The sequence below is a fragment of the Ctenopharyngodon idella genome, chromosome 21, assembly GCF_019924925.1.
Source record: "Ctenopharyngodon idella isolate HZGC_01 chromosome 21, HZGC01, whole genome shotgun sequence".
NCBI lineage: Eukaryota > Metazoa > Chordata > Actinopteri > Cypriniformes > Xenocyprididae > Ctenopharyngodon > Ctenopharyngodon idella.
The window spans coordinates 22,399,746-22,412,922 of record NC_067240.1 but is presented as its reverse complement, the minus strand read 5'-3'; the positions used below and the strand labels follow the sequence as shown (position 1 = coordinate 22,412,922).

Here is a 13,177-nt window from a genome sequence, read left to right as displayed (position 1 = left end):
CTGCAGACATCTTGGCTTTGTTGTCTCCAATAAAGTTTTGGCATCTGGAACTCTGACTCTAGTGATTTTATTTTAAGCATAGACTTGCTCAGGATAATCCTTTATGTGAATTTGTAAAATGGAAATACTTGTGTGACTTTGTAACATTTAGAGGTAATTATACCATGGTCTGTCTGATTCTGAATACTCTATTCTGATTGGCTGGAAGGTGTGCAGTAAAACCATTTAATGCACAGAAAGTCAGTTTAATCACCGTTCTATATTAATGCGCTGCTCTCATTGAAGCACACACACATCACTCTCACTCTGATAGGAGTTTGCGCTGCGTGCACAGAAACAGGAGTGCAGAAACTTGTCAACGCTGCCCCATGACTTTTATTAATCAGTCCCTCCAGGATTTTGCGATTATTTTTTTGTGATTTTTGCGATCAAAATGACTGATTTTGGTGGTAATTTCCAGAAATTTGTGAAAAATTTGCAATGTTTTTTTTAATTAGAATACCACATTTACCATGTATTATGTTAGATGCACAGTAGTCATACATGGCAATAGAACAAACAAAATGCACAAATCTTGTTTATTGTGGTGTCTTGCCAAAAAAGGCTAGTCCAGTGCTGTACTAGGCTATCTAGCTTTAATAACATGATTACTTACGGTGGGAAATGTGACCAAAATCTTACAGGTAAGCCACAGCAATAAGCAAATGCCTAATAATAGCCTATAAGTAAAAAGTTCTCAAGTAGGCCTAGTAAATAAGTAGGAATCAAGTAAACAGTCAGCAATAAAATAAGAATAAACAAATTACAATAGGACAAATAAATACAACATAAAGATACAGATACAAACAGTGCTTTAAGTGTAAGTACTGTTTGTTTTTCCTCTGTCGTTGTTGTTTGATTAATATTAATGACACAGACAGGAGCGGGTATATATTAGGTTGCTTTCACTTTAAGACCTACTGTAATGAGTGGATCCAACACTGACATACGTCCCAAATTTGTTCACTCAAGACATAACCACCAAGATGGACATTTAGGCATAATTATGTGTGTATTTGACCGTTCAAGGCCAATAAGCCTAGAAATATAACACATTTCGGTATGCACACGCGAGCGCTGACAGGCGGCAAACGCATGCACAGAATCCGCAGCAAGTCGGTCAGTGTGTAAGAGCCGAATTGAGTTCGTGTAGCCTATACAGTTCTTTTATCAACTCTTTTTTTAGTGCTATCAGGCATATTATACTTTTTATTTGTCATTCATCCATGTCGCGTCATTTTACATTTGACAAGCTTTAACTTGTCAACTGGCAAATGAGTATGGTATAAGCAAGCTAATCCATGGCTAGCTGTGCATTAAATGATTTTAATGCACGACTTAGAGGCAAAGAACCACTCATCACAATGCGGAGGGTGGTTGCCTCCACAGAGTGCATTGAAATTGTTTATCCCTTATGTATACAACCATAAGATGCAAGTTGTGCGCTGAGGAAACCGCGTCTCAATCGCATTAAACAACACATGCGTCTGACGGTAGGGCAAGACTTGTAGGTTTGTGATTTAGTTTTAAGTGCTTCAAATAAAGCACATCTCATGTTTAAGATAAGTTAGATTGTGCACTTATGCGGCAGCAACTCACTCTGCGTCCTTCGTTATTTTTCAGATGTGTTCGCAACGTCATATATATATCATACAACGTTGATATATTATATCGATATAAATAATATTGTCCCATCCTGGGGGGAAAACTTGGAGTTTGCTCTGCACACAGAGAAGTTCTGCACGTGCAGTGGTTAAAACAACACTGTATTCCTTTGGTATGTATGCGTAACGAACAGAAAGACCCGTACCAAAAATTTACGCTACGAATACGTGTATATTCACACCCCTAATGTTTATCAGTTAAAATACAGAGCAATAAAGTAATAACAATATTGATGTTTTGTTTTGTTTTATGCTTTGTGTTGTACTTTGGTTTTGTTTTTTTGTTTTGTGGTTTGATATCTTTGGTCTGCACTCTGCAGCATTATAACCAAACTATTTTTATTGGCAGAGGAAAAAATAAGAAGTTGCCAGACCATAATGTGTCTGAAATGTCACTTAACTTGATAGTGAATACATCTTTTCTTGTAGAAAGCATGACACTCACAAACATTCTGTTGTAATAAATATCAGCACTCGTGATATTTCTTTAATTTCACTGGTGTTGTTCAAAAGGTGTTTAAGAGAGAGCTTTTTATCCAAGCTATTTTGAATAGATGAGATTACCTGAACAGTTCCTGGAATTACACATGATATTGCCTTACTGTGAAAACACATTACTGGCTCATGTGAAATAAAAAGCCTTATGTTGTTGTGCTGAACCAGTATCAATATGATCTGTCTTTGTCCCTGCTCAGCGAACGTTAAATTTAAACTGCAATCACGGGTCAATCTCTCATGCCCCATAAATCCATGAGCACCATCGCTTAATTGAATTGCCTGGTTTTGAGAACCCAAGGCAAGTCTAGCTCTCTCTGTGTCCTTTATCTCTCATCATGGGGTCCAAATGGAAATGCACCAGGATTTTTAGCTGCAGAGGACGGTACATACACACACATTTTTATATATAATTTTTTATATATATATATATATATATATATATATATATATATATATATATATAAAATAATATAAAATGTGTGTGTGTGTGTGTGTGTATATGTGTGAGAATGTGTTTATGCCCATATGCTCATTACGACTAGGTGGTGTGACAGCGTATAACGTGTGTCAGTATAAATGTCAACAAGTATCCGATCCTGCTGTCTGCTATGTTATATCCTCACTCCTCAGCATGACTTTCTGACACCACCAAGCAAAAAATAGTATTCTGTTTCTCAAAATGATAAACACAATATAATTGTACCTTATTGGTTATCTGCCGATTTATTAGGTGTTTTTTTTTTTTTTTTTTTTTAAATCATATCAGAGGATGTTGAATTGTGAACACTTATTTCCCAATTTTTTTTACCTTTGTGTTATGCAGCGCATGCCGCATGCATGCAGTTATTATTTTAAAACACCAAAATTTATTAACACTGTTTCATGTAATCTCTAGCAAATCTCAAAATGATGAATATCCACTTTTCATACTGTACATTTATAATGTTGAGATGCATAAATTGACTTGTAGCATTTAAAATTATTTTAATTTCCAGTGTTATTTTAATTTATTTAGACAAAATAGTATAGAATTTAAATATCTGCCATTTAACAGTTATTGGCTACAACATGAATAATTGGCTCATTTTGGATCCCTAATGAATAAAGTGTGTGCATGTATGTGTATATACACACACACACAAGATACATGTATATATATTTTATATATATTTTTATGTTTTTTATTTTATAACCCATTTTAATTTGAATTTCCAGCAAAACTGTATCATGATATATACTGTTACTGTGAAATGAAATGACTCCTACTGTGATGTTGTTCTTACCACCCACCCCAAAATGCTCATGCATGTCATTGTAATGAAATAAGAATGTGAATGTCAGCCTCCGTCTCATGTAGCCCTCTAATTGTAACCTTCTGATTGTGCTGCCAGTCATCGTCAGGCTAAAAATAGGCTGCTTTTTCCAAAGCGGGGAAGCCAAGGGGTATGAGCCTTATGTGAGTGTGTGCGTGTGTGAGGGCACTCACCTAGAAAGTGAAAGGGGGTAAAGATGAGTAGAATGCAATGAGATAGATTGTCTCTCACCTTGTGCATGAATGTAAATAAAACCTGTGGTAGTGACGGCTAGATCCACGGACTTCCAGGCACACAGATGTGTGGAAACATCTAGTTTAATCTGAAACGCTATTGCAGGAGGTCAAAGGAGGGCCTAGAAGGGAAGAGAATGATGAAAAAGGAAATGGACAATGGTGAAAAAATTCGAAATGCTGGAGCTGTGAGAAGTCATAGTCAGCAAGCCAGCTGTGCCTAAAGAAAAACCCAATGCATGGTGTGATTATTTATAGGCAAACACGTGTGGAATATACAGAATTAGTGCTAGGCAATTTATTTGCAGTATATTTCATAATTGTTTTGACAGTTTAATATTAGCATTTATTGTGGATATTAACAGATTATCGAAGAAAAAAAAAATAAGGAAGGATGGGGACCTGGATCTATCCATCGGTTGTGGATTGTATGGAAGCAGATCTGAATGTGAGCTTGCAGTCAATTATAAGAAAGGAGTGGAAATTATGAAATGATTAGAGAAGTCCAGCAAACATCACTAAAGAGAAGTCTGTCATTTTTCTAGAAGGCCTAGTTATAACATATTTTGATTTAAAAAATCATAAACATTTTCATGAATGAATCATTGACAAGGTGATTTCTTTCATCCTTAGTTTAAAGACCATGAAAGTAGGCCAGTTTTGTTTTTTCTTTCATAAGTATAACAGGATTAAAATTTAGCACTGTTGAAATGTACTTCACAAGCTTTAAAATGTTTTAGTAAATATAAATTAATATTTATTCATTTAAAGGGTTAGTTCACCCAAAAATGAAAATTCTGTCATTAATTACTCACCCTCATGTCATTCCACAAGTGTAAGACCTTCGTTCATCTTCGGAACACAAATTAAGATATTTTTCATAAAATCAGGTGGCTCAGTGAGGCCTGCATTGACAGCAAGACAATTGGCGACGAGAATACTTTTTGTGCGAAATAAATAACAACTTTGTTCAACAATATCTTGTGATGGGTGATTTCAAAACACTACATGAAGCTTCAAAGCTTTACGAATCTGTTGTTTCAAATCAGTGGTTCGGAGCGTGTATCAAAGTGCCATATTTTACATAACCCCCCCCGCCATATTTTATTTTTTCCTTCTGATTCAAAAAATTATCCGATCCGTGAACCAAAAACTGTAATATGATCCAAACCGTGAGGTTTTTTTTGTTTTGTTTTTTTGTTTGGTTGTTTGTTTTTGCTCCGTTGAAGCACTATTTCTGAAGGATCATGTGACACTGAAGACTAGAGTACTGATGCTGAAGATTCAGCTTTGCCATCGCAGGAATAAATTACAGTTTAAAATATATTAAAATAAAAAAAGTTGTTTTAATTTGTAATACATTTTCACAATATTACTATTTTTCTGTATTTTTGATCAAATAAATGTAGCCTTAGTGAGCATAGACTTTCATAACATAAAAACACACTATTTTTTATATATGCATGTATATATATATATGTATATGCATGTTTATATGTCTGCCCTTCAAAGTGCCGCAGGGGAATAGACGAGCCTAAATCTAACATGAAAGACCTGTAGATTACGTTCTGCTTGAAGTCCCCAAATGGCTGTGCTACAGGCATGAGAGAGAAAAAACACGAGCAGAGGAATGAGGAGGTGAGAACACACACACACACACACACACACACACACACACACATACCACCTCCTCCTCCCCCACCCCCTCCCGTCGTGTGCAAGCGTGCTGCCAGTGCTGCAGTCCAGAATGTTTTTCCGCGTCCGCAGCTCTGCTGAGTTGTCACCCTCCGGAGCGCAGCAACAACAGAGAGAAGAAAGAAAGGAAGGAAGGAGAAAAGATTGTTTTGCAGAGATCACAGTCTTTTGGCCAGCTATATTTGTAGGATCTTGCACAATATGAGAAGAGGTTGATGCTTTCCTGGCAGTACAACACCTGCGATCACTGACTGTTTAAAAGCCTTTTATTGGGGCTAATCAATTTTAACAGGATGCTGCGGTTCATAGATGTTTTTGTGGCGTATTCTGGGAGCTTTTTCAAAGAACTAACCTGTCTCGTCTGATTTGACCTGTGTCCAGAATTGGGAACGGAGAGGAAAGCGTTTTTTGTGTCTGCATGGAATGAAAACGGAATTTAAATTGGGATTGAGGTGTTTTGACAATGACAGTTTCTGTACGGCTACTAAATCACAGTGTGGGTCTCTTTCTGGTCCTGTGAGGGGACAATGCAGTCCATGGTGTATGTTTTGAATCAATAGATTGTTTGTTTGGTTTTACTATTATGTGCATGTGTCTGCCAGCAGACCTCTAACGGGTCCATAAGACTTGTGTTTTGGCAGTGTCCTTCAGGACACACAATCATCCTTGTCAGAATCGGAGGTAAATAGAGAGACATTCAATATAATTACTCTGTGCTGCCATACACACTTGGACTTGTTCAGATGTACTCGGGGGAACGTTGTTTTCGCTTGAGTGAGAGTACAGCGTGTTCAGTTTGCCTCCTTGACTCTTAGTAGGTCAGTAGGTATATTCCACACAATTTTTTTTTTTTTTTTTTTTTGCATTAATGAGATTCTTAAGATTTTGATTTTATGCTATCTACATGTGAATGAAGAGAATGCTTGTTTATGTTGAGCATTACTTCAAGTTGATTTTTGGATACTGAAGCTTGAGCTGAAGCTAGTCTAGCCTAATTTTCTCTGACAGGGCAAACGTTCTCAAAACATTTTGACTGGGGTATTATTGTATTGGGGTGATGTTGTGCCCGGCCTCCTGTTTCCCTCTCCTGAGGGATTTGTCCCAGTTGCGGTGCCTGCTTGGTTGGCCGCGGCAACGGGGTGTTTGTGTCACGGGCACAAATCGACCAGTTTGTCATACCAAGCCACTTCCAGGGAGCAAGGTGAGTATTACATGTGAAGATCATAGTTCAATATATTATTGTTTTTTGTTGTTGTTGTTGTTGTTGTTGTTTTCTTGTATATTATGTATTGTGGTACTTGTTCATTTGCTGTTTGCTGCAGGAATATATTACACTTATTTTACTACTTTCCATATGTGTCAGCTGGAAGTAAGCCCATGCATTTACTTGTAGAGGAAACCAAAAATTTCAGGACAATTTCAGGAATATATGAAATTCATGGGAATGGGGAATGAAGTCGCGCCGCCTACGAGAATAAAGTTGCACCGTTTACAGGAATAAAATCATGCTTTGAGAATACTTTCATAATAGTATAATATTAATAGAATACTTGGCAATGTTTTGAGAAAAAAGTCATAAAACATGAAATTAAAGTCATAATTTTATGACAAAGTCACAAAAAATAGCCTCAAAGTAGACATTATAAAAAAGTAAAAGGCTTAATGTACTATAACCATCACCATTTTTTTTAACTAAATGTTAGAACTTTTATTTTTTGTAAAATGCCTTTTATGAAATTATTCTCAAAACATTATGACTTGATTCTCGAAATTGTAGAATTATTTATTTTATTTTTTGTTTGTTTGTTTGTTTTGTTTTGATATCGCACTAAAATGGCATCTTAGAGTACAGAAGGCTCAGATTCCATGTCTTTCCAGTGCAATGCCGATTATACTATGTTCATACAGACACATTACACTAATTGCTCCGTAAAAACATTAAATGTAATTGAAGAACCGAGCGAGAAGACTGCAAGCAAGAACTCCCCTCCCCCCTTTAACCTAATTACTCTGGCCTTCACAGGGCCGATTTCAGCTTCGAAACTTTTAACTAAATTGCTATTGATTCCAGAGTGGAAAAGCGAGTGTCTGGGCTTCCATTGCAGTGGTTGAAGTGGGTGCGACGGCTTGCCACTGATCAGGAGAAATCAGATTTCTCTGTGCCTGATGCACAGGCCTTTCGTTTGGGCTATTTGAAGGCCCCCACAGAGATGATTCTAATTATGAGCTGGGCCTGGCTGCTCCCCAGCAGTGATGAGGTCATGTGCAGACATGGTGTCTTATAAGAGGGGACCAAGATGATGGTGGCCTTTCTTGGTCTCAAGAACACTTTCTCTTGCCATATCATATGTGTTTACCCTGTCCTTGAGGGAGAGGGGAAAAGAGACGGTAATGATGCCATCTTGTCTGTCCTGGGTTCTGTCTCTGGGGATCTGAATGCGGAGACGCCATCGTTTTTTAACTGACACTTCGGTGATGGCAATTCAAGGTCCTCCTGCTTGTTAATGGAGGAAAGATAAGCCTGCCTCTCATTCATTTGCTCTGAATAGGTGTATGGGAAACATCAATAGTTTCTTGAAATGAGGCTACCCAGCGCTTCCCAACTGTCAACATTGTAGGCAGAGGCATCAGTCATTTGGTAAAAGGAAAGGTACCCTTGAGCTTAACAGTACTTTTAGCACAACATATTTAAAATTGTTTTGAAAATTGAGCATTTTAGCCTAGGGTAAGATCAAAACCAGTGTGACTTTTACATGCCCATTTTGTGTTGATTTAAAATACAATTTCATTTCAACACACAACAAAACTAATTAATAGATTGTCAAAATTCATTGTCATTTATCAAAATGAGCATATCCAATGACTTTCCCTTTTGGCTAAAGTGGCAAAATATAATTTGCAACTTAAATGTGGAATTGTGTAAATAATTCAGTAGCTAAGCTCCCAGCCCAGGGTCTGTGTGTCTCCACAGGGCTAAATTGGCACAGCGTCAAGGGTGTACCAGAAAGAGAGCACTTCATTTATTATATTATCAGGTCTCCAGAGCAATGTATGCTGGTGATAAATTCAAAGTTTTATTCAAAGTGAATGAGGGTAGGAAGGTGAAGAACTTAATATGTAGCCAGTGTTGTTCCTCCGCTTTTTTTTTTTTCTTTCAGAATTGATTTTTTTTTTTTTTTTTTTGGGCTTATTGGTACTTGATGTTCAGATGCGTTCTTGAAATGCAGAGTTAATTTGTTTGCTGTAGGGGCTAATCAATGCAAGGTAAGTGATTATACTGGGTTGTTTTGAGAAGTTCACAGTTGGAATCAGGTATAGTAATGACTGAGGGTTCTGAATACACACAAACTCAACAGTGTGCCCTAAACAAACACTTGATACTGTTCCTTCCTACCAGATATGCTAATACCCTCAGCTTCAACAGGCTCCAGGAAAAAAAGGCTTTATCTCCACCGTACGGCCCTAGGATTACCGCTTAAAATCCTGTCATTCTCTCATTAAAAAGGTGGATAAGAGGATAACTGTTTGTCTGATTGGGAGGGAAGAGATGGGACACACAAACTTCAACACCTTCAGAAGTCAGATTGTTTGATTTGTAAAAGAAAGGCTGGGAAATGAGGAAGGATTAGCTAAATGAATTTGAGGGTATTTGGACACAGGCCATGTCCTAATGAAAGACAGTTTGGAAAACCCAGTGTAACGTGAAGGAGATAAAATTATTCTTTCTCCCAGCTGCTTCTTAACGGCTTTTGACAATAAATGTCAGTGTTTTAAGGCAGTTATGGCCTCTGGGGCCTTCTGGACCACTGGATAACGGCTGTCACTCATTGATTTTTGCTAGGCAGCCAGTGACTTACCACTCAGATTAATAATTAATTTAGCAGATATTGAAGCACACCCTTGGGGGGCATTGAGTGGGCTGAACACCCACACCTCCAGCCTTGCACTAACTTGATAGAAATGGATTGTTCTGTGGTGCATGGATTTAAAAGTAATTAATAAAGTTTACATGGATTTTCAGACTAAAGAATCAAATAGTGCTTTAAAAATTATTTTGAATGAAAAAAAAATTATGATTCACTTCTTTTAGTTTGTGTGCTTGAAAATTTTGACTTGGTCTTAGTTCTTCTGTCTAGACATAAATGAGCTTGCTTTTTGTCAGAAAACCAGTCTTTTTCCTGCCTATTCATGCAAAGATTTTCTTTCTTTGTTGCTTTGTCTGTGGGCTTACATTTTTTTTTTTTTTTTTTTTTTTTTTTTTAGTTGAATTCTAAACCTTTACCCATAATTTGTGTTGAATACCTTGTCTTTTATTACAGCTCTGCTAAGCTGATGAAATTCCCCGAAAAGGGCATTTATCAGGTTATTGTGGGATTTCACCTTTTGTTGATGCAAGTCCAATCCAGTAGGCCATTCAGGGAGATAAATGTTGGTTTTGGAGTGTGCACATTTCTAGTAAAGTGAGCAGATTGGGGGAACATTTCATATTTGACCTTCATTGATATTCTCTTCCTGAGATAATCAAAGAGAGAGCCTTGCTGTGCTATTTATCTTCAAGCAACATAATCCGTCCCACTCATTTTCCCAAACTGCATGGACATGTGCATAAAAAATGAGAGGGTTGTCACAGCTTGACACGATTAGAAGCAACGTCGCTTTTATGGCAACTACACACACGAACAGACGGATCACTCTATGTAATTTATGGATTCGCTTCAAATGATACTGACATAGCTCGACACATGGCCTAGTTCCTTCTTTGCCCTACCTATATATAATTCCCTATCTCATGTGTCCTTCACCTGCCCTCCTGAAATCCCCTTATCCTACTTTTTCTCTATTTTTTTTTTTCTTTGTTCTCTCACCATTTCTCAGCCTCCCACTCACCGTTCCTGCTACTCTGTCAGTGTTTTCCCATTACTTACCCAAGCACTCTTGATCCAAACTCTCTTCACTCTCACGTTTTTGTACCAGTGCTCATGCAAGCCTTTCATTAATCTTTTTTTTTTTTTTTTTTCCCTGCAGTATGCCTCGGCTGGATGTCTGCTGTCCCTTCACCACAGCGAGAAGCCAGAACATGAAGAAGTGTGTGAGTTTCGCCCGTACACCTGCCCATGCCCGGGGGCCTCCTGTAAATGGCAGGGCTCCCTGGAGGCCGTCATGCCACATCTCATGCATGCCCACAAATCCATTACCACCTTACAAGGCGAGGACATTGTCTTTCTGGCCACAGATATCAACCTACCCGGGGCTGTGGACTGGGTCATGATGCAGTCATGTTTTGGCCACCACTTCATGCTGGTTCTAGAGAAGCAGGAGAAATACGAGGGACACCAGCAGTTCTTTGCAATCGTGCTGCTCATTGGCACGCGAAAGCAAGCAGAGAACTTTGCTTACCGCCTCGAGTTGAACGGCAACCGTAGGCGGCTCACGTGGGAGGCCACGCCACGCTCAATCCACGATGGCGTAGCAGCAGCCATCATGAACAGTGACTGTCTTGTATTTGATACCTCTATTGCCCACCTGTTTGCAGACAATGGCAATCTGGGTATCAACGTGACCATCTCCATGTGCTGATGTGGCAGCGTTAGGCTTTTTCCAGTAATCCAAACCTTGGACAACCTCTGCTCCCTATCAGACTGCAGATTCTGAAGGCAACAGTTGGGAGATGTATACATTTTGTATATTTCTGTTCAAGAGTCACCTGCTAAAACAACGCAGACTTTCCATATTCACTTGTAGGTTATTATGGTAGATGGATGTCAGGTGTTCTTTTTGAGATAAAGAGGGGAGTGTGCAGGTGTTGGCAATCAGTCTAAGTGCAATTGAGATTTTCTCTTGTACACCCCAAGGATTCAACCTTCAGAAACTTCTGATTACACCTACGGTAAAGTTCAGGTGTGGATGACCACATTTATTGTCTGGGATGTCCGGCCCAAAATCCACAGGAACTTGACAAGTGAATCTAGCTTTACAGAATAAAAATGCTAAATTGGGTAACATTTGCCTCAGAAAACCTATGTGTACAAAAACTGCACTGACAACTTTGGTTTTCCTCTTGGGATATCGAGTGGAACCATGACAATTTAAATGGTAATCCTCTGAATTTCATGGTTGTATAATGGCTGTACCCATGGTGGAGACACAGTGTGCATGGTGGAAATAAAATTCACTTGCAAAAAAATGACTACAGAACCACCATGTTTGTAGGGCAAGAATCTAACCTCTGTTTTGTTTGTTTGTTTGTTTGTTTGTTTGTTTGTTTTTAAACTATATCTGTCTTCAATGTTGCAAGACATAGATGAGGACAATTCTGAAAGTTTGTTATTTTGTGGTCCTTTGTTAAAACTTACCCAGAGGAGAGAACTGGTTTGTAATCAACACGGATTCAACATCTTCAGCTACATGAAATGACAGAACTACAGCCAACCTTTTCAAATTTTCTGTTACCCATGATCTAATGCCACATAATAATCTTCCTAGATATATTTGTACATGATGCTTGATTTTTAAATGAATAGTTGACCTACCATTGATTAAATCTGTCAACATTTACTCACCCTCATTTTGTTTTGTAACACTTTTTGTGGAACACCAAAGCAGAAGTTTAGCAGAATATCTCAGCTGTTCTCTTTCAGTACAATGTTCGTGGATGGGGACCAGGGGTTGCCAAACTCCAAAAAGGGCAAAAAAGCACCATACATGTAGTCCATACAACTTGTGCATTATATTGCAAGTCTTCTCAAGCCATAGCTTTGTGTGAGGAGTGACTGAAACATAAGGTGTTTTACACTGAAAACCGTGCCTTTCACTTTCATTGTATGAAAAAGAGCAGCTTGCACATTTACCTAGATGACTCCTTTTGTGTTCCATGGGTTAGAGAAAATATACGCATTTCAAACAATGGGAAAATGATGACAGAATTTTCATTTTTAATTAACTATTCCTTTAATATAGGTGTTCCACCTTTGCGTACATTGTCTTGTCTCCAATGACTGTATGTAAAAGATTTAGCCTGCGCACAAACAACAATCTGTTATTTTCCCGTTGATTAAGTGTTTGCATTTGACTGGTTTTGTTGTCATTGTACTTTTCTTTCTTTATATTCCAGGTAATCTGTAAGATTAAGGAAAGCTTTTGTAAATATATAAACAAGTTTAGTTTTGTTGATATTTGTTGTTATTGTTAAGTCTCCTTAAAATGAATGTTTAGTCTAGACTGAAGTTTTGTTTACTCTTTTAAAAACCCAGTAAGATCTGAGCAATTCCTCATTCTCCCCTTTGGTCAATGAACCCACAATGCCTTACTTGTATACAAGCTTAATCTTTTAGAGTCTGCCTTCTTCTAGGACTCAAGTGTGTCAGGTTCAGGTCACTATGCTCCAAACCTCCAGTGTCTTGAAAGAGACTTAAATTTACAAAGTGGCATTATGAGTGGGAAGGACATGGCACGTTCACAGGTCGTCCTACTTTGCCCCCAAAACCTGCTGCAGTAATTATTTCACTTAAACTTTTGAAGTATGGAACCCAGCCTCTTATCAAATACCTCTGATGACTTTGGAGATGTCTTTGCAAGAAGAGCATTGATATCCCTGAATGTGTGTGGTTCTGTGAAGAGATCCCAAGTTTGATGCACAACATGACACCCTCAGCTTTATCTGTCTCCTATTTCATTCTCTCTGGAAAAAATAATTTAAAAATGTAAATTAAATGTTTTATAAATCTGTTGTAGCAAA

The 13,177-nt window shown here is 38.0% G+C and overlaps 1 protein-coding gene across 2 annotated transcripts in view; it reads left to right on the top strand.

Moving 5' to 3' along the window:
• Positions 1 to 13,177, top strand: part of siah2l (seven in absentia homolog 2 (Drosophila)-like) — a 39,764-nt gene extending 26,587 nt beyond the window's left edge. Inside the window, exons 1-2 of one of the 2 annotated variants that reach the window (XM_051878185.1) lie at positions 5,477 to 6,643; positions 10,468 to 13,177. In XM_051878185.1, the coding sequence (XP_051734145.1) occupies positions 6,500 to 6,643; positions 10,468 to 11,019 (696 nt within the window). In that variant the 5' untranslated portion in view covers positions 5,477 to 6,499 and the 3' untranslated portion in view covers positions 11,020 to 13,177. Of the gene's footprint in view, positions 1 to 5,476; positions 6,644 to 10,467 lie in introns of those variants that run through there. The other variant, XM_051878184.1, reaches the window with a different exon arrangement.